The sequence below is a fragment of the Passer domesticus genome, chromosome 14, assembly GCF_036417665.1.
Source record: "Passer domesticus isolate bPasDom1 chromosome 14, bPasDom1.hap1, whole genome shotgun sequence".
Classification (NCBI taxonomy): Eukaryota; Metazoa; Chordata; class Aves; order Passeriformes; family Passeridae; genus Passer; species Passer domesticus.
Window position 1 is genome coordinate 7,593,095 of NC_087487.1, and position 19,988 is coordinate 7,613,082.

At 39.8% G+C, this 19,988-nt stretch overlaps 1 protein-coding gene across 1 annotated transcript in view; it reads left to right on the plus strand.

The window, feature by feature from the left end:
* The window catches only part of PRTG (protogenin), an 85,826-nt gene that overhangs the window by 25,470 nt on the left and 40,368 nt on the right, over positions 1-19,988 (plus strand). The window contains exons 3-11 of the mRNA XM_064389464.1: positions 3,306-3,450; positions 4,448-4,581; positions 4,848-4,985; positions 6,081-6,239; positions 6,818-6,977; positions 7,562-7,809; positions 11,697-11,861; positions 12,820-13,125; positions 13,979-14,167. Coding sequence (XP_064245534.1) covers positions 3,306-3,450; positions 4,448-4,581; positions 4,848-4,985; positions 6,081-6,239; positions 6,818-6,977; positions 7,562-7,809; positions 11,697-11,861; positions 12,820-13,125; positions 13,979-14,167 — 1,644 coding nt within the window. The remainder of the gene's footprint in view (positions 1-3,305; positions 3,451-4,447; positions 4,582-4,847; positions 4,986-6,080; positions 6,240-6,817; positions 6,978-7,561; positions 7,810-11,696; positions 11,862-12,819; positions 13,126-13,978; positions 14,168-19,988) is intronic.

The following is a 19,988-nucleotide window of genomic DNA, read 5'->3' on the forward strand; positions in this document are numbered from 1 at the left end:
AGTTAAAAAGGGTGAGAGCATCAGCTTCTCAGAGTAGCATTAATCATTTTCTTTTGGCTATAAATCTGGGAACAAAATGATTAAATAGACTGGAGAAGAGAGGGGGAAACTCAAATAAAAAGGCACTTACATTTATTGCGTTGCAGGGTTGTTTTTGGGAGCAGGGTATGTCTCTTGAGACTTTGTTTCTTATCCATTTTATAGAGCTCTGGCCTCTTAACAGCACGGCTTTAATGACTTGTTCTTGGGGTTCTGAGTTGGAATCAGTGCTTGCCAGGAAAACAAGCCTGTTACAAAGAGGTCAGATTTCATGAGACAGCAATAGACTTGTAAAAACAGATTTTACTGGAACAAATAAAGTCAGAATTAAGAAGAAACCAGAGGTGTATGTAAAGAAAGACACAGAGGGAGCAAGCATTGAGCTAAACTGATAAACAGTGTATGAACTTAGATAAGAGGTAAGCGGGGATTTTTTCTTTCTAAAAATTCCATTTAGTAACATAACAAGTTTTTTTGAAGATTTTGTGTAGTTCTTTATAGTTGTGAATTTTGCTGTCTTTAAAGATGAATTTTCAGGGGAAATACATCCTGCTCAGGTGGAAAAATGTTCTTTACATATCAGCTTCTATTAACAACTTGCACTGGACTTTCTATACAGTGTAGCTGAGCCTGTTCTTGCCTGCTATTGTGATGGCATTTTGTGGTCTGTGAAATTAATTGCCCTCAGTTTGTTTTGTAGTTCTGGACAGTGTCACTTCTGTCTTTAATCTACAGCTGTAATGCACTGAGTGCATGGAAGTAAATAATTATTTTTATATACATAAATGAAAACCTGTATTGTGTTTCATTTGTCTCACTGTGTCTCTGTAAGTAAGTGTACCAATATAAGAAAATTCTAGGTAATTTACAGTTCCAATGTAGATGAAACTTAAAGCTGTGAAGGAGCTTTGCTTCAGTAAGCCTGTATGATTACCTTTCTGCCTTGTTGCAATGATCCTTTTTCATGCCACTGGCTGTGGTGCAGCTGTGCTACAGAATGGTTCTGAAACTCACATTGCATTGGTTTGGATTGTTCATATCATTTATGCCTTTATTACATTCCTAGAGATTCTATTTTGAAATGTGAGCAGACTTGCCTACTTGGCTGCATCATACTTTCAGTGAATAAATGAAGAATGTAAAGCATTGTATTTTTTAAGAAAGAAAATCTGTTAAGAATGGCACTAGGGAAATATTATTCTGAATCCAGTTGAACATACATTTGTGTAGGGAGAAATTAGAATGAAGAAGAAGGGAAGGAAGTAACACTTCTTGCGAAGCTTGGATTCCTTTTATTCCAGTTTCTTCTTCACTTCCCTCACCTCTCTACTTTGTGGTGGAACACTACAGGAGAGCTGGATGGCATCAAATCCATCACAAAGCAAATCCAGAAAGTTTAGAGATATGGGAACAACCTGCTCTATGTGTAGGTTATTTGCCTTGTACTGAATCTATTTTGTGAAGTGAGCTTTTGTAAATAAGTCTTTTTTACTTCTGATGATTCCTTTGCAATCAAAAGAAAACATGTTAAGAACTGCTTTTGTGTCTCTCCAACAGGCTTTAAATGTGAGAGTTCTGTTGTAACATCTTTATGCATGTTGTGGGGGTCTTTATGTGTTCTTGATTGAACCTGGTACTGCTAAAAAGTGAAGGAGCAGAACAAGGGGTACCAGGGGCATCTCTGCTCCCTGTGTCCAGGGGGCTGAGCCACATTCCAGTGCCAGACCTCGCTTACAGTGGCCACAGTGTTTGCAGCATGTGGCTCCAGCTGCTTTCAGGTGGTTTTGCTGTACAAGGTGGGTCTGTGCTTTTGTTATCCACAGTCTTTGGGAGGTCTGTTCATGAAGCTGCAGCACTTTGCTGGTGTGATTAGAACACTCATTCCTGCAGTGCTGATGCAGCTACAGGAATGCAATGCAAAAAAAAAAAAAGGGCATTTATTCACACCTGGAAAGTGAAATAGGCGTGTAATAGGAATCTTTCAGCTGTGTGGTTAGGCCTGTGCTAGGAGTTAATTTGTGCGTGGAGGGGGGGAAGAAGCCAGGTGAGTTCATGTTTCCTTCACACCCCAATGTTCATCTCTCAACGCTGTGCTGTACCATTAAAATGATGGGGCTAGTAGAATGCCTGGTGTGCATCAGTGCTGTCTGTATCCCCCATGGCATTTTTGAGGATGTCTTGGGGTCAGTAGTACGAAAAACCTTTTCCATTAATAAGCAAGTAAAATAGAGAAGTTATTTAAACACAAAACTTGAATATTAAGAGACGGGTTACTTTCTACTGTTGGTTTATCTATTGCAACCATGCTTCTGTATCATTTATACAGGAGTAGAAATTTAATTGGAATCTGATTTTTTAAAAAACAACAAAAAAGTGCCATTAGGTTTACAGAGATTGTTCCCTCTGCAGTTACAGGAGGTAGAAACCTGTGAAATTATGTGTGTTGAGTTATCCAAAAGGAGTTGCTTATGAAGAATTGTTCTGTTAGTTGTTCTGTAAGTAGCAGTAAATAAGCAATTAATTAGCAGGTTTTTTATTACTTTCCCTTATTTTTGAGCAAGGAAATCCAACAACTGATCAATTTCTTAGCTATTAGCTGCAGAGTATCTATTGATCTGCTGCTTCAGTTGGCTCAATATTGTGAACTCCTCAAGCTGCAGATGCTCAAAATGACATTGATGCTCTGTGCATCAGTTGTTAGCTTGGTGACTGCTCAGACTGTTGGGATAAAAGTGTTCTCACCTGCTTAAACTTATTTTGAGATCTTTTTTTTTAATTTTGATTTCTTTTTCTTACCACACATGAACATTTACAACTCTGCAAATGCTTTGTTTTATTAAAGTGAGTCAGGAGCCAAAAGTTGTTTTGGAAATTGCCTATTGCAGTCAAATTTTTTAAGGCTGTCCCAAACTAGTTAAATTGACTTGAACTTTGTTAGTCTAATAATTGATATGGTTTCCAGCTGCATGCCTGTCAATTTGTGTGCTTAATGCTATTTGAGCGTGTCATATTTATTTTCATTGAAACATTTTTTTACTGAATTAGGTTAAAGCAAAGTTTTTTTAAGCAAACCTTCAACCAGTGAAAACAGGCTATTGAGCTAAGTTGACAAAGCAGTTAAATCCATTTTTCTTTGCATACAGAAATAAAAGGGCAATGTGAAGTATTTCTGGGTATTTTTACAAGTTGATCTATGAACTAGTTTAATTTAACCAGGAATTTTTTCTCACTTTAGTCCCTTAATATTGATGTTCTCTTGTTTTTAGCCATTTCTGCATTTGAAGTCCAGCCACTTTCAGCTGAAGTCCAAGAAGGTGGAGTAGCTCGATTCGCCTGTAAAATAACAGCAAACCCTCCTGCCACTGTGACATGGGAAGTGAACAGAACAACTTTACCCTTAGTCATGGACAGGTATGTAGGGTTACACTTTTTAGAATGTATTTTATTCTTTGCTATCATTCTGATCTTGCTACAAGAACATCTGAATACTTGCAATGCCATTACAATAAAAAGCTTCCATGTCAACTCTTGAAATAGCTGGTCATAGGTATGTTGCTAATGAATTTTAAATAGATGTTATGTGTGCAGACCAGAGTCACCCACTGTTATCTGCACAGCAATCACTGATCTTTGAATTCCTATTGATGAATTTTGTATGCAAGTCATCCTCAGGAGCAGGCATTGCAGTGGGGAATGGAATGGGTGAACTTTGGCTCTGGGAGTGGCTTGATCTAGCGGGATGGCTTTCACTGAAGAATTGATGCTGAACTTGTTTTTCTTTAGAGGAACAATATAGATTTATATATACAGAAAACGGAGTTAAAACACTGCATACCAGGAAAATTCTATGCAAGCAGGTCTTCTCAAGAACTGATGAACTTGAAGAATGCAGTCTGCTCTCTGCTAGATTCTTTTCCATGTCCAGTTTGTGTTCATTGAATTGACTCCTGTGCTTTTTGACCTGTAACTCCATTTGAAAATGTCTACGATACCCCACATGCAAAAGAAGAAAAAAAGAGAAACTAAAAGTTGAAACCCCAGGTGGGTTTCTGGGAACTGTACACCAGTTATGCCCATATATCAGAAACTGCTGTAAAAAATCATCCAACCTGAACAGTATGAATGTAGTAGCAGGCTAAAGAAGGCTGGGGTGGTTGATTCTGAGGGTGAGAAAGACCTGCTTGTTGAAAGTAAATTCCTCTGCTCTCATTGTGGTGCTGAGGGGAATTTTGCCTGTAGTTCAGAAAGGCAGGAAGGTGAGTCATGTATTGGGAATGTTTTTGAGTCTCCAGCCTGCTGTTTGGGGTCAGTGTAGCAATGGCTGTTTGTAAATCAAGGAGTTAATTCTATGACTGTGTTCACTGGCTGAATGTTTGTCTACATTTCTTATTTTTGGTTTCTGTGGCAGGATAACTGCTCTGCCTACAGGAGTGCTTCAGATCTATGGTGTTGAGCAGAAGGATGCTGGGAATTACCGATGTGTTGCCACAACTGCAGCCAACAGACGTAAGAGCACCGAGGCAGTGCTGAGTGTTATTCCAGGTATTTACCACCAGTGGCACCATCTTCTTTTTCTTACAGTACAGCAAAAACACTTAAGAGCTTTGAAAAGCTGTAGGTGAACCATTTGTCCAAATAATTTTGCTTTTATCTTTCGCTAAAATATTGCTCAATGCAAGTTTCCCCACTTACTGAAATACAGCTTTGGTGTAAATGTAACTCTCAACGTCCCTAAAAAAATCTGTTTTATTTGAGCTTTTTATTCGTCTGTGCTCACTTTTTATCACTTTTTTTTTATCTCTGCAAAGCCTCAGACTTGAAGCCTTTTCACAAGCCATCTATAATAGCTGGTCCTCAAAACATTACAGCATCTCTTCATCAAACTGTCATACTGGAGTGTGTAGCCACAGGGAATCCAAAGCCAATCATCTCATGGAGCCGGTTAGGTAGGTCTTAAAATTACAACATGCGACCTTCAGCCTGTGGAGAGGAAGTAAAACTGGAAAGAAGGGATTTGAGCAATTAGGTTTCTGTTCTGAGGCTTTGTGCAGTAGGGAACGATTAGTAGGTTAAGGTAGAATGAGTGAAATACTTTCAGTTCTGTGCTTCAGTACTGCTGTCAAAAAGCCCCGAGGTTTTCCGAAGCTTTGGACTCCCTGCTTCAGTGTGCACTGCCCCGGGCACAGGGTGGGCACAGGGACAGGCAGGGTGGTGACTGGAGTAGAGCTGGTGGTGAGGGCAGGCTGGGATGGCTGCATCCCTGAAACAGATCTGCAAGAGTTCCTTCTACTCTTCTTAGAAGCCCTGTGAGAATGTGGTTTGCACCTTGTGCTAATGGGCCATTTGGACTATGAATAGACAAACCCAGGACAGTCAGCCTGGAAGGAGAGAAGAGGGAATGCAGTAAGAATAATAACATTGAGCAGTGCATCACATATTGTTCATGAAAACTACTTTCTCTTTTCATTCCAACATGTACCTAAATGTGGAAGTCAGGACTGTATGTGTAGAAGCAAACCATGAAAAATTTTCCTTCGTTTCTGTTTCTCAACGTGTAAGAAATAAATGTGTCTTTCCTTGTTTATTCAGTGGCTCTTACAGACAAACAAGTAGGAAAAACATTCACATTATAGTCATAGAGCATTTGCTGTGAAAATAGGAGAAAATGCATGGTAAGCAAATGTGTTAGTTTTATCTGCAGTGTAATTCAGGAGGTGGTTGATCACTGTTTGTAAAGATGATGTGGATGTTGGTAGTGATGAACTGGATCATAGTGCTAGGCAGATGGGAGGCTGACTTCAACTGAGGTGGTGAATTCCAGATCTAAACCACTTAAGAAGTGATGAGGCCCAACCATCTGAATGGTCAGGTAGCTAGTGAAGAGCAAAGTAAATGCAAAATGGAAACCTCTGAAGGCTCAGCTGTGATTTCCTTTGCATTTTTTTTACTTTTATACTCTAACCTCACTGCACTGACAACCCAATTTAGTTAAATAATTTAGATGAACAGCCTTGTAACTCAGCTCTGCTGCTCTCTCACAGACCACAAGTCCATTGACGTGTTCAACACGCGGGTCCTTGGCAACGGGAACCTGATGATCTCTGACGTGAAGGTGCAGCACGCCGGGGTCTACGCCTGCCGGGCCACCATTCCCGGCACGCGCAACTTCACCGTGGCCATGGCAACTCTCACGGTGCTGGGTGAGCTGCTTCCCTTGCAGGGCTTGGACAGCCTCTGTCTGTCCTTCTGGGCTCTGCTGGGTGCTGGGCTGTCTTTTTATCTCCAACACCCTGTGCCAAGGGCTGTAGGGAGACTGCAGAGATGGAGCAGGTCACAGAACTGTGGCTGCGTTCTTCCGTCTGTTGACTTAGATGAGAAGTGTCAGATGCTGAAGATTTGAGTTGTGAGCTGGCACCTGGAATACCCAGGTGCAATGTTTGCTCTGGGAAGACAGGCTTTCAACATGGAAAAGGACCCTGTAACCCAGTAGAAATATGTCACATGTATCTATGAGAGAACAGTATGTCATATTCTGGAGTTTGATTTGTTTGTATTCATAAATGCCCAAACGAAAATACTATCTGTGCAGATAGGGTGTCTAAACAATTGTGCTTTGTGTACAAGGAATGTGCTTTCTGCTTGTGTATATGTGTGTTTGAGTGGCTTGAGGAGAGAGGTTTCTATTTGGAAAAGTAATTATTATTATTGTTATGACTGTCTTTGCATTTGTAGAGGCTTGATTTTTAAACTATTTTTTCCTCTTGTAACTTATCTGTAGCTCCACCTTCATTTGTGGAATGGCCAGAAAGCTTAACAAGGCCTAGAGCTGGTACTGCTCGTTTTGCTTGTCAAGCAGAAGGAAATCCTGCCCCCAAAATTTCATGGTTGAAAAATGGAAGGAGAATACACTCCAACGGTAGAATAAAAATGTACAACAGGTAAGATTGCAATTGCTGTAGGAGAGCTGTGCTAGTGATGTGCTGCCAAAAGATGACACTACAGTAAGTAGCTATAGAAAATCAAGATAGAACTCAAGTCAACCTGAAATGGGCCATTAAATGTAGTGATGGGTGCACATTAATCAATGCCTAAAATCAGTAAAGCTTATATGGTAAGTGCCTTACCTGGCAGGGAGGGTGGGCAGGACTGAACTGAAGAGTTTCACCACAGAGTTGCTTTAGATTTACAGAGTAGCAGAATCTTGCTACTACTTCTGTTGAGTGAGCAGTTTATATTAAAGAGTTGGTTAAAGGGTCTGCTTTAGCAGGAGGGAATAGATGTTTTGTTTTTACTGTGCCTGGCTTTGCAGGCACAAACAGAAACATGGCAGGTTTTGCAGAATGCTTCAAGGTGCTGAATTTCACTGCTGAACATCCATTTGTAATAGAAAAATTTGTGGCATGTAAATCAATTACACTAAACTTAGGAAGCAGAGGCAAACATAACTTGTTTCACTTACGTGAAGCTAAGTTTATCCAAGATGTGACCTTCTTTTCCACCTTTTTCTTCCTTTTGGATGCAGTAAATTGGTGATTAACCAGATCATTCCTGAAGACGACGCCATTTACCAGTGCATGGCTGAGAACAGCCAGGGCTCCATTCTCTCCAGGGCCAGGCTGACTGTGGTTATGTCCGAGGACAGGCCCAGTGCCCCTTACAACGTCCACGCTGAAACCATGTCCAGCTCAGCAATCCTGCTGGCCTGGGAGAGGCCGCTCTACAATTCAGACAAAGTGATTGCATACTCTGTGCATTACATGAAGGCAGAAGGTAAGCACTTTGATTTCAATGCCATCTAAGATTTCAGTGTGACAAGAACTTGTATGTCCTTGCAAAGACTGTCAGATTTGAGTGGTTCATATTCTGTGCTGCATCAGAGCATTCCAGCATATAAATACATACTGTAATCAACAGGGGGGGAAATGTTTTTCCCCCATAATCTCATTTTGGGACTGAGTGTTCTTACCTGTGTCTGATGGCTCCAGTGAGCAGATTCTGCAGGACAGGACCTTGGAACCTGGGGCCTCCATAGTGCTCTCTGGATTTCCCTCTGTCCTCGGCAGGAATTTCTGCCTTTCCTCTTCAGTGTGTGCATGGCAGGGAAGAATAGAGCGTACAGCATTGTCCTGGAGGCTTACAGAGCTGAACTTCTCACCACAGACTGCTCTTTTGTCTAGATCCCCAGATTCTTGTGACTTTACTGGCTTTGATATATTTTGGAGTAATATAGTTGATACTCTGTCTTCACTACCTTCTCTTAAAGGGAAAATTGGCCAAATGGTAAAATCTACTCTTCTCTCACCCCTTGGTCTCCTGTAATGAGAAAAGTCTATGCAAAGGCTGGATGGCCATGAGTGGCTTATCCCAGTCTCCAAAATGGTATAAAAGTTCCTGTATAGAATGGAATGGATAGTTGGAACAAAAATTACTTAGTAACTAGACATTTTAAAAACCCTTAGTATTATGTAATTGCTTTGCATTAAGGTAATTTAAGGTGGTAGAAAACAGCCATTTTTCAAAAGCAGGAGATGATGGCTTAATGACTTGAAAAATTGTTAGGTGCATGGCTTCAAGTGAGGTGCATTGCAGCCCTGTTTTCTCAGAGTGATTTCTGTTTCTGTTGCTATTCAGTAAGTGGTTTATTCAAGGGCAGGACTGCAGATGCTCAGCTCTGTGTGGAATACCAGCCTGCCATCTGCTAAGCAGAGGACAGGAAGGACAGCTTAATTACTCTAAAGCTGATGCAGGAATAGCCACATTTGCTTTTGCAAGTGGGATATTTCGGGACACAGGAGAATTTTGTCTGAAGGAAGGAAGGAAGGAAAGAGTTTTAAAAGATAATGAGAACAAGAGGTGTGGGAAATTACCCCCTACTCTTTCAATCACTGAGGTATTGTGCTCACAATCCCCTCTTAGAGCTAATATGAATAAAGTCACACTGGATAATTTATCTGGGTAATTGTGGAGAGCAGAGACCAGATAACTTCAAAGAAAACTGGGAAACTGTCCTTAGGGAAGTTTGTGCAGGAAATAATTTTGCACGGTAGTGAAAGGAGGTGTCTTCTGTATGTTTTCCGCAAAACAATTTTGCGGTCCCTGCCTTATTTGCTTGCTTATCCAAAGGTTATATTTTGTGAAATGAGATTATAGCTTGTCTTGGTGTAAAAAACAAAACAAACTTCAAACACAAGCAAGCACCCAAACAGAAACCTCTGATTTATTTGAACATACTTTCCCAAATATCCATGTTTTCACCTTTCCTGTCTTATGTTATTTATTTTATTTAATGTAATGTTGTTGTGCATCCTTTCACATTAGTGAAACAATCCACACAGGGAGAGTAGAGAGGGCTGTGTAAAGAGGAGTAATTACAGTGGTGGGATTCAAAATGTAGGTGATCTGCTTGCATTTTAAATTTTGTAACATGATTGCACAGTATCAGAAATTTGCATCAGACGTTAGACATTGCTTTTGTCTTATTTTATAGAAAAATGTTGAACTTCAAGGGCTAGTGGACTGCACTTCTGTAAAAATAATAACTTTCTAAGTGATAGAGTGGTAGTCTGTAAACCTTTCTGAGGATCTTGCTCTCATGTTAGAGGCATTATTCAAAGTCTAGAAAATGCCTTTGGGAAAAATTATTACATCAACCATATCTCTAATGTAAATTTAGAAACAACTGCATTTAAAGAAATGAAAATTAAATATTAAGGACAATATTTTGGTGAGATTCACACTGTACCAGGTCAGTTCTAACATACACTGTTGACATTGTCAACATCTTATTTACTCTCTAAGAATTCTAGATAATTATCTGTTAAAGTAAATATTATGTATTAATGTATTGCTTTCATTATTCCTTTCAGCTTGTCTTTCCCCATGCTACCCTCACACTCTGTTTCTGACCATAATGAAGGTTAAAAATTTTCTCAGATACATCTGACCTGACTAGGTTTTATCTTTGCTTGAAGCTTCTTATGAACATAAATGTATAAACAAAAAAGTTATGGACATATTACTCTCTTATTTTAGTTAGGAAGCTCCTTTGCAAGTGTGAGGAAAGAACATAGTATTGCCAAAGGAAAGCAGTGCTAGCCAAGTCTCCTAAGATGTACTGATGTTTATGATTCCATAAACTTTAAACAGAAAGCAAAACTGGATAATGCATGAATTGTATGCAGTTTTAAACGTTTTTTTAATAGACATCACGATGTGGTAGGTGCTTTGAATACAAAAGATGCCATCACTTATTGTTACATTTCTCAACTCACATATTCTGATGCTTCACTGTAAAAACAAGTTCGGGTTCTCTTCCCTATATAAAAAAAAAAGTTAGTGTTTTAATCAAGCTAGTTGAAAAAACTAACAGGTGTGGGTTTTGTGTGTTTGTTTTTTGTTTCTTTTAGCAGAATATTTTACATTCAAATTGGGGTCATAGTAGCAAGAAGAATAAGGGTCTGATGAGCGTGCATGTTGGAGTGTGTTAATTCCTTGTTAGTGATTTAGAAAAGGCACAAAGGGGACACTGATTGTGGTGGAAGGCAAGCCTTGTTCTCTATTATGGCTGTTTCATTAGGGCCTCTGCATGAGGCCCAGCAATCCATTCAATGAGAGAACAAGTCCTTTTAATTTGAGCTCAAGGATCTTGTTTAGCAGGTCAGAAATCGTGCCTTGCAATTCCTAATTAACAAGTCATTAACTAGTCTGTTGTGAGATGCTCGTAATCTTGTCTAATTAAAATGCTATCAAGTTAATTCATAAATGTGGGAAAACTTAATGGTGGAATTTGCCTTTCGTTTTGTTTATAAAATCAGTTGTGAAGAGGAGGAGCTGGCTCTTACAGAGTTTTGATTAAGTTGACATGCACTTGGTGTGAATTGTTCCTTAACACAGCAGCTTTCACCACACTTGGTCCACTTTATAGCCTTCCTCTGTAGGAATAAAGCCCAACAAAGACAAGGACTGCTGCATCATCACTATGCATATTTTAGTGTGAATTGCTGACAATTTTTTTTCTTTCTTTTTTTTTTTTTCTTTTTTAACAACTTGCTAAGGAGCCAAACATTTTTGAAGATTATTCTGGTCTGTTCTTATTGGCCTTTCTCCAAATTAAAATAAAAAACTTGTCAATCAAATGTAATAGCAGTTGCAGGGCTAAAATGAGACCCTTCTGCTGAATAAATTCTTTTTGTTTGTTTCTTTTGGGGGGCAGGAGGGTGTTTGTTTTGTTTTTGATGGAATGGAGCCCTCACATTCCTCACAGTCTGCTATAGAAAGGCTCTGTAAATAGGTTTGGAAAAAAAACCCCTGACTCTAAACAAATAGATTTAGAAGCTGGGTATGAATGATAAGGCTATTAGAGCTTGTCCCTTGTGTTACTGTACAGTGAGCACAGTTTGTTGTGACTAATGCTAAATAGGGTTTAGAGTTGCATTCAGCATCCCTTATTGAGGAAAATCCTGAAACACCACAACCTATACTACAGCAAGACACAGTTACTCCTGTGCATAAAAGAGCTTTTGCTGAACAGGGTTGAAAAAATAGAGGCAGTCTGGGGAAGAACATGAAATTAACTTCATAAGATCTTAAAGCCAAGATATTGTGATGTTTGAGGATTTTCAGCAATTTTTGTTTGTCTAACCCTTGTTCTATACCAGGTTTAAATAATGAAGAGTACCAAGTGGTGATTGGAAATGATACAACCCATTACATCATTGATGACTTGGAGCCAGCCAGCAACTACACCTTCTATATTGTAGCCTACATGCCTTTGGGAGCCAGTCAGATGTCAGACCATGTGACTCAGCACACCCTTGAAGATGGTAAGAAGTTATTTTGGTGAATGTTCTTATCTGCACTGAGTCAAGCTGTGCAGTTCAGTGGTAGCAGTTCCTGAGGGTCTTGAATTTCTGTTGGTACCAAGGAGACCTCTGGATACCACAGTGCAAGACAGCAGCTCATGAAAGGAATGAGAATAAAATAACATTCTGACAGAGCAACAATGTGTATTACAGAGTCTCTTTCTATGCTGAAAGACTTTTCATTAAATCATGTCAATAACTATTCTAGATCTTTAAGAACTCCTTTCATGATGAGAATTTGACAGCAGCATAGGATTTAGGCTACCAACAAATATTTTTAGGATTAAAAAAAAAAATTAACCTGTTGTTTTGTTTTGGGGTTTTTTGTGTCTATGTGCCTTTTTAGTATAATCAGAATTTAGTAAAAGACCCTGCTGACTTATTTCTGTGCAATGATTTAATTAATCTGAACATCATGGCGACAACACACTGTTCAGTGTAGATCATTAGCTCTGATTAATAAATTCTGACAGGGTTAAGCTTTGGCAGCATGGAACACTGCCATTTCTGGTTGTCTGCCAGTCTTTTTATCAGAACCCTCATTACATGGTAAGTGGAAGAAAACATGCACCAAGTGTTGGAGTGCAGGTTGCTGTCTGGGCCCTCGGTTGGAGCTGCTGCATCTAACCTTGGCAGGCAGTGTGTCAGACCAGCCAGGTGCTGATTGCCTTTGATTACTGCTGGCAGCAAGAAGAGAAGAAAATGTTGAGAGCCTTACAGGAAAAAAGCTTGCTTAGGCTGTTCTGCATGCAGCAGGTGAGAAGTGTGAGAAGTGTCAAATTCTCCTTAAAGAAGAATCTACGGAACTTGTTGGATTATTTAGTCTTACATTACCGACATCTCATTGTGGGCTGAGGTATCAGACAAGAATTTTCTGTCTTTTTCTCTGAGCTCAAAAGCTTTGTCTTTGCCTTTCTAGTTCCCTTGAGAGCTCCTGAAATCAGCTTGACGAGCAGGAGCCCTACGGATATTCTCATCTCGTGGCTGCCCATTCCTGCCAAGTTGCGGCGGGGCCGGGTGGTGCTGTACCGCGTGTCCTTCCGCCTGAGCACCGAGAGCAAGGTGCAGGTGCTGGAGCTGCCGGGCACGGCCGCCGAGCACCTGCTCGAGGGGCTCAGGCCCGACAGCCTCTACCTGGTGCGCATCACGGCTGCCACCAGGGTGGGCTGGGGAGAGGCGTCCCTGTGGACCTCGCACCGCACCCCCAAAGCGACCAGTGTCAGAGGTAACTTGGCGTGCTGGGCATTCAGCAGCGAGGGATTCCGGGGTTGTTGGGTTTGTAAATTTTCTTCTTAATTCCAATTGCATCAGACAGAGGAAAATGAGGCTGGAAGCTAAAGCGTCTGAGCAGCTCACATGCATGAACTAGATTTTCCCTGCCATTTTGTTCAGTGTAAAATACATTTCTGCAAACTGGAACATGCTGCACATTAGCAGTGTAATGTTCTAATTAAGGATCTGAGTTGTTCCATGTGTGTCTGTATTAGTAAAAACGCATATATATTTTGAATATGCAAATTGATATTTGAAGTCTAATTTGTTATAATTGAGCTTCGGATTTTATTATTATTTAGTAATGTCACACAGAAGAACAGATTCACAGAAATAGCTTGAAAACTATTCAGATTTGAATTTTTAACTTTATTCCTTAGCTGTAGTCCACATCCTTCTGCTTTGGATTTAATTGAGTTTTGATTACTAAAGTGAATTATTAATGCTTGATGAAGTGTGATGGTATTGTTAATCATATTTACTCTGGCTCATTTTAAAACAGGAAGTAACTTTGTAATTATATTTGAAATGTTTTCATTTTTGCTTAAAAATAACTACCTCATAAATTTATTTATTTATTAAGATGCAGAATTAAAAGCTGCTTCTATCCTGTTGTATTCTAAATTAAGTTGTTAGATTTAGGTTATGGGGAGCCAGACATCATAAGAAAGAAATAATTACCTGACTACACAGATGAGTTAGAATCAAAGTCTGGAGTGAAGTTTGGACTGACGGACATCTAGATTGTTACCTAAAAAATAGCCTTTTCTAGAATACAAGACATTTTCTGTATTTCTCAACCCCAGCGCCGAAGTCTCCCGAGCTGCGTTTGGAGCCCATGAACTGCACAACCATTGCAGTGCAGTGGCAGCAGGACGCTGAGGACACTGCAGCTGTCCAGGGCTACAAGCTCTACTACAAGGAAGAGGGGCAGCAGGAGAATGGACCCATTCTGCTGGATGCCAGTGACCTGGAATATACTGTCAGTGGTTTGGGTGAGTGTACAAAATACTTCTCAGCTCTTTTGGAAGACAGTGACACCTTAGAGAGCTTAAATCACTGCACCTGTAAGGCAACAGAATTAGGTTTGGCCACCTATTTTCCCAGCAATAGGCTTTGCAATCTTGAGTTAACCTGCTGCGGGAATCATCCTCTCACAAAATATGTATTGCACAACACTTAGATAACCAGATCTTGTAAATCTTGTATAAGTTGGAAGGACACCCAACTGTTATCACGAGATACAGAACTTACTTAGTAAATGCTGCTAGTAAATGACGTGTCTTTTTAATATTCACTTAAATATGCAGGTTTTAAATATTTTTGGTGTTTATGCCTGATCTAGGAAGAGTGAAAGGTTAATGCAAAAGACCAAAGATTTTTCTCTGCTATTTTTAGCCTATTGCTGTCTTACTCATAGTCTTTGTCACAGATATACTGCATGACAAGCACTGCTTGTTCAACATAGAAGCAAGTAGCTCTTGTGCATGTTACAATCCTGTTAATATTTTTAAGGAGCACTGGTAAATATTTGCAGGACTGAGCACAGAGCTTGCTGAGTACCACTGGAGTCCTTGCACTGGTCACTTGCTCTTTCCTCCAGTAGCTCTTACAATGTGTATTAGTACAGATGTGTTGGGATCATCCCCAGGTAGAAGGTACTTTGTTTACATGCAGAACTGAGAGTTTCTTTCATCAAAAGATGCAATTTATCACCTAATCAGCAAAGGTAATATAGGACTTGCCACTTGCTGTTTGAAATGTGTTGAGATGGTTTACTTGGCGGTATTGTGGAGAGTTGATCTTGACTAAGTTATCAAAGTTGACCTGAGGTCCTAAGTAGGTCAAATGCCTTCCTGACCATGCTCTGGAAATCTGCTGCATACAGTTGAGATACAATTTTAGGGGAGATTCGAGAGGAGTATTCTGGTCTGTTAACTGGACAACTGACCATCTGTGACCATTTCTAGCCAGAGCATCTGGCAGTGGCTGACTGTTTAACAGAGCTGTGCGACAAAAGAGCACTTCTGAGAGCACAGAAAGGATGTGGTGTCTGTGTGTCCTAGGACAGAAGTGCATAAATCTTTTTCTTATTATGCAGTAAAAAGCTGTAATTTCAAACATGTGCAAACTTATTAACATTATGATCTACACTATATGGATTTTCGCAGTACACTAATACTCCTCAGATGACAATACTATTTTACAGAATTATATTAAAATATATATTATCTGTGTGGTTTTGTTGGATTTTCTTCCTAGTAAGCATGTAGACAGATGGGAAAATGAAAGAAAAGTGAGTTGGGAAATTACAACTTTCACATGTCACATGGTCACAGTTGACTGAATTGCAAGAAAATTGCAAGGAGGAAGAATTCATGTGCTTGAGTTAAGCATTCAGTCATGGTGCATATGATGTGTTGAGTGTTTATTCTTTATCATAATTCTCAGTATCTAAATATGGTGACCAAAACATGATGCATTCCGTATACTCTGATTGCTGTAATTTATATTTTTCATATCTACATAATTTGTGCTGCTGCAGGCTGGTTTCTCTCAGGAGTAGTTGTTGTTTTTGGTTTTTTTAAATGGGATGTATTGAGTTATTTGAAGTGTATATCAGATATGAATTTTCCTAATTTTTGCTGGTTTCTTTTTTTTTTTCTTTATAGCATTTACAGTAAAAGGCATTCATCACTACAGCTACAAAAGACTCAGCTTAGGAAAATTGATTAGGTCATGATTTTCCACTGCTAAGATGATTACTTACACTGCAGCTTGGAAAGCTCACAGAGACTTCTCGTAGTGATAATGCCTGTCTGACTGCTCTGATTGCCCTTTGCCAAACTGCCTGCTTGAAATACTTGAGCATGCCAAATTATTTCTTAGAAAACAGTACAAAACCAATCTTCTGCCTCTGGCAGCTGCACTCGTGGTGATTATAGCAGGTAGAATTGTGTGCAATATATAAATCCGCAAAGACTGTAGCCGCATCCACTCATTAAGAAGGTGATTTGTTCATTTTTTTATTTCTTATGAATAATCTAATTTATTTATGCATTTAAAAATTTAAACTATTAGTTATTAGGAAGTGGTCCTACCTGGTACAATTTGAGGTGTAACAAGGCAAGCCAACATACTGGGGTTTGTGTCTATGGTAAACTGATTTTTCATGAACTGGACAGAAGCTTTGAGGACTGATGTTCTGTCATCCATTTGCCTCTCCTGAGGACACTAAACTACTGATTTATTGACAGAGTCTTTAAAATAAATGTCTTCATTATGAGCTACAGGAATGAGAACACTGCAAGTGTGAAACTTGAAGGGGAAAGGTGTGTGTTAAGACCTTTGGTATGATGTATGTTGGATAATGTGGTCAAAAGGAAAGGTTATTCCTACTTTGAAAGAACATGCCCACAGTCCTAGGTGCTTCCCAGTGCAAAGAAGGAGCAGTTTTTCATGCATTATCTGTTGCCACAGAATTTATATGACTTCCAAACACTCCCTCTTCGTGTCTTTGTCTTGACCTACAGCTGCCCTACATTCCCTGTTCCTTTGCATAGTTAATAAACTGCAGATAGACTTCTAGTGACATTTAGAGCTTGGCAATACATCTGTCCGTGGAACTTCTGCAGATGTTGGTACAAATGCCAGTTGTGCAAGATATGTGTATTAAAGAAGACATTTCACTTACCTGTGGCAGTTAGAGTGCATCACAACATGAGAGTTCATGATTGTCTCTAACCAGAGAGAACATTGTTATTACAAGCACTGTTGATTGCCTGGTTGTTGGTAGCTTTGGTATAGCTACTGTAAATGATTGCAAATGTCTACAGGAGGACTCTTGATGGAAGTATAATTACAATAGATAAAGCAGAATCAGCCATGCTAGTGTGAAATAGATTTCAATTATTAAACATAGAATGTAGCAATATGAATATTATGCTGCATATTTTTAGTCTCTTGTTGGTTCCTACCTTGTGTTCTGAGACGTGACCTCTCTTTCTCCAGTGTAGGTCTACTCGGTTACTTCTGTGTGTTTTTAAACTGGATTATTTACATGATAGTCACCATGTAAACAGAATAAATGATCTGATCATTTATTCTCAAAATAAATATCCACAGTTTCACATAGACATTTGTTTGTGTTAAAGGTCTTTGCATTTATTTTTCAAGAGCAGGCCATTTCCTAGTCCAGTGTAAAATTCCATTATTACTTGAATATGCCACAGGAGCAGACCCTTGGGTGCATACCATGGATTTTTGCCTCTATTTTTAATTCCTCCTGGTCTAGAAATTTTTCCCTCACAGCAAGTCTTTCATTGTGAGGCTTGATAAGTCTGCTGGTACCAGGTAATCATTCAGGATGTGTGTTCAGAAGTTGAAGTGAATTTTGCTGGTGGAAGAGTTTGTTAGGGAACCTTCTGGCTGTGCAACAGGAGAGGGATTGGAAAAACTTGAAAGTTAAAACAAACACAGACAGTGTCCAGAGAAGCTCAGCTCCCGCTTCGAGTGTGTTCAGATTATTATTTTCAAAGAGTACTGACACCATGTGCATCTGTGCCTCCATGAAATTGGTGTCACTGCTGGACTGAGTGGAGTTTGTCAGAGCTCACGGGGTTTGCAGCTGTATCACTGGTAGGAAAGGGGAGCCTGTATAAGGATGGCAGTGACTCAGAAGAACCCATCTGAAGCTTATCTGAGAGGATACAACCAAATTCAGCTTCTTGGATAACAAACTCAGGAAAGCCTGATCAGTTCTGATGCTGTGACACGAGAACTGTTTTTCAATCTGCTCAGAAATCTTAATCGCTGGACTTCATTGTTCAGTTCTTATCATGCTGGTAATTAATTAAATGAATGCCACTGGTGATTGTGTGCCTTTAGCCTCTAAGCCTTCTATACTTGGAGGGAGGGAGGAAAGCAAGAGTTCACCCTGCTAATTCATTCTTCCCTGGCTGCTGTGTGGGAGCTGTACCACCCTGGTGCTGGCAGTTACAGGAGGGTGTCAGGAAGTTGCACTTTGGTGACAAGGCAGATGTAGGGTCCCAGTAAATGCACCCAAAACCCTGAGGCCAGGAGGTGCTGGCAGAGATGTGCACATGTTCTGTAGGTGCTCTTTTGTTTTTTGCTGCATGATGATATCAGAGTAGCACGACTCCCACAGACACCTTAGGGGATGGAAAAACGAGTCTGTTTGCTTTGGTGAGAATGCCTTGAGCCTGGGAGCCCAGAGCTCCTTGGCCTTTCCCTGAGAGTTCCCTCCCCAGGACAGCCTGGGTGCAGTGTCCTGTGCTGGGAGCTTTGCTGCCTCTGCAGGGCCTGGAATGGAGAGTATGGAGTGTGTTATAAAATGAACCAATCAACTAATAAATTGGTTGATGATTCCTGAGAGGCTTGGAGACACTGCAGTGCAAGCTTTCTCTCTGGGAAAGCTTCTCCTGTGCTGATGGGGTCATCTGAACACTTTAACATGAGGTGCATAATAGCCCTGGTACTTCTCCTCTTACCCTGGTTTTACATTACCCATTGGCATTTTTCCCTGCCCCAATCTAGTACTTTTGCAAAAAAAAAAATTAGATTCTGTCAGACTCATGTGTGTGATGTACTCCAAAAAGTTTGGTCTTAATCAGAAAAGCTTCCCTGTCTGAAAGCTCTTCTGTGTTCTGCCACTTCCCAGTTACAGAGAGGAGAAGTAAGGCAAAGTGCATGTCCCAGTGTTCCTTGACTTGGACAATATTTCCAAGTGAAGAATTTGTCCAAGTCTGCATGACACAAAGGCACATTTTGTGACCCTGCATGGCACTCCTCTTTGCAAAGGGAGCTTCTGCTGAAGAATTAGCCAGCGACCTACTACACATAGAATTCCCCCAGAGACTCAGCCTTCAGTTGTTTAATTTCCATGGGATCTATTTATATTGTGTTACAGCCGTGACTGTAGCTAAGCTTTAGTCCGGGGCAGCAAAGATGACAAGGTCATTCAACAGTCTATAGAAATTGAATAAGGGTGTGTAAGAAGAGTCACTGCAAAGAATTCCTCCAATTAAGCTGCCTGCTGCACATCACCCAAGCTTCTCTTGTAATGATCCTGTTAAAGTGCTTTAAAGTTTCATAAAGCAGTTGATAGGGTGGTGAGATAGCACACAGCAGTTTCATTTGCACTATATTGCAAATGAATCTGCTGGAAAATATAAGTTTAAAAAACTTAATGGCATCTCTGACAGTGTTGATGCTATCTTTCTTAGGAGCTGCAAATGTTTAAGTATTGAGAAGGAACACTAAGTGCATTTCATGTGTTAATGCAGTCATTTCTGAAAGCTGGGGCTATAATTTCAGTTTTATCCCATGTTTTGTTGGTGTCAAAATGTAGTCTCACATTGCTTGTATTTTACTGTTCTGGAATACTGAAAATTGTGTATATGGGAGCTGATATTGCTTTTTGTTTATACGTTTCTGTGGAAATTTAGTTTGGAATTCCCATACAAATTCAAGGAGCCAGACATTCCTACAATTATATGAAGTGATGTGAAAGAAACACAGGTTTCTCTTGACAAATACTCTTTTTTTTTTTTCATTGTTAACTGTTCTCAAATGGCATTAAAGAAAATATAATTTAGTATAACAGATGTGCTTTTTTCTGCTTGAGGTATTTTACATTATATCAGACATCCACAGTTAGTAAAACGCTGATTTGAGGAAAAAGACAGTCCTATTAAAAAATAATCAGAAATTGCTTTAATTCTTAAAAAAGATCAACTAAAAGCTCAGTTTTCTTGCTTGGAAAGCCAGATGATTGCACTGCCTGCTGTATATACT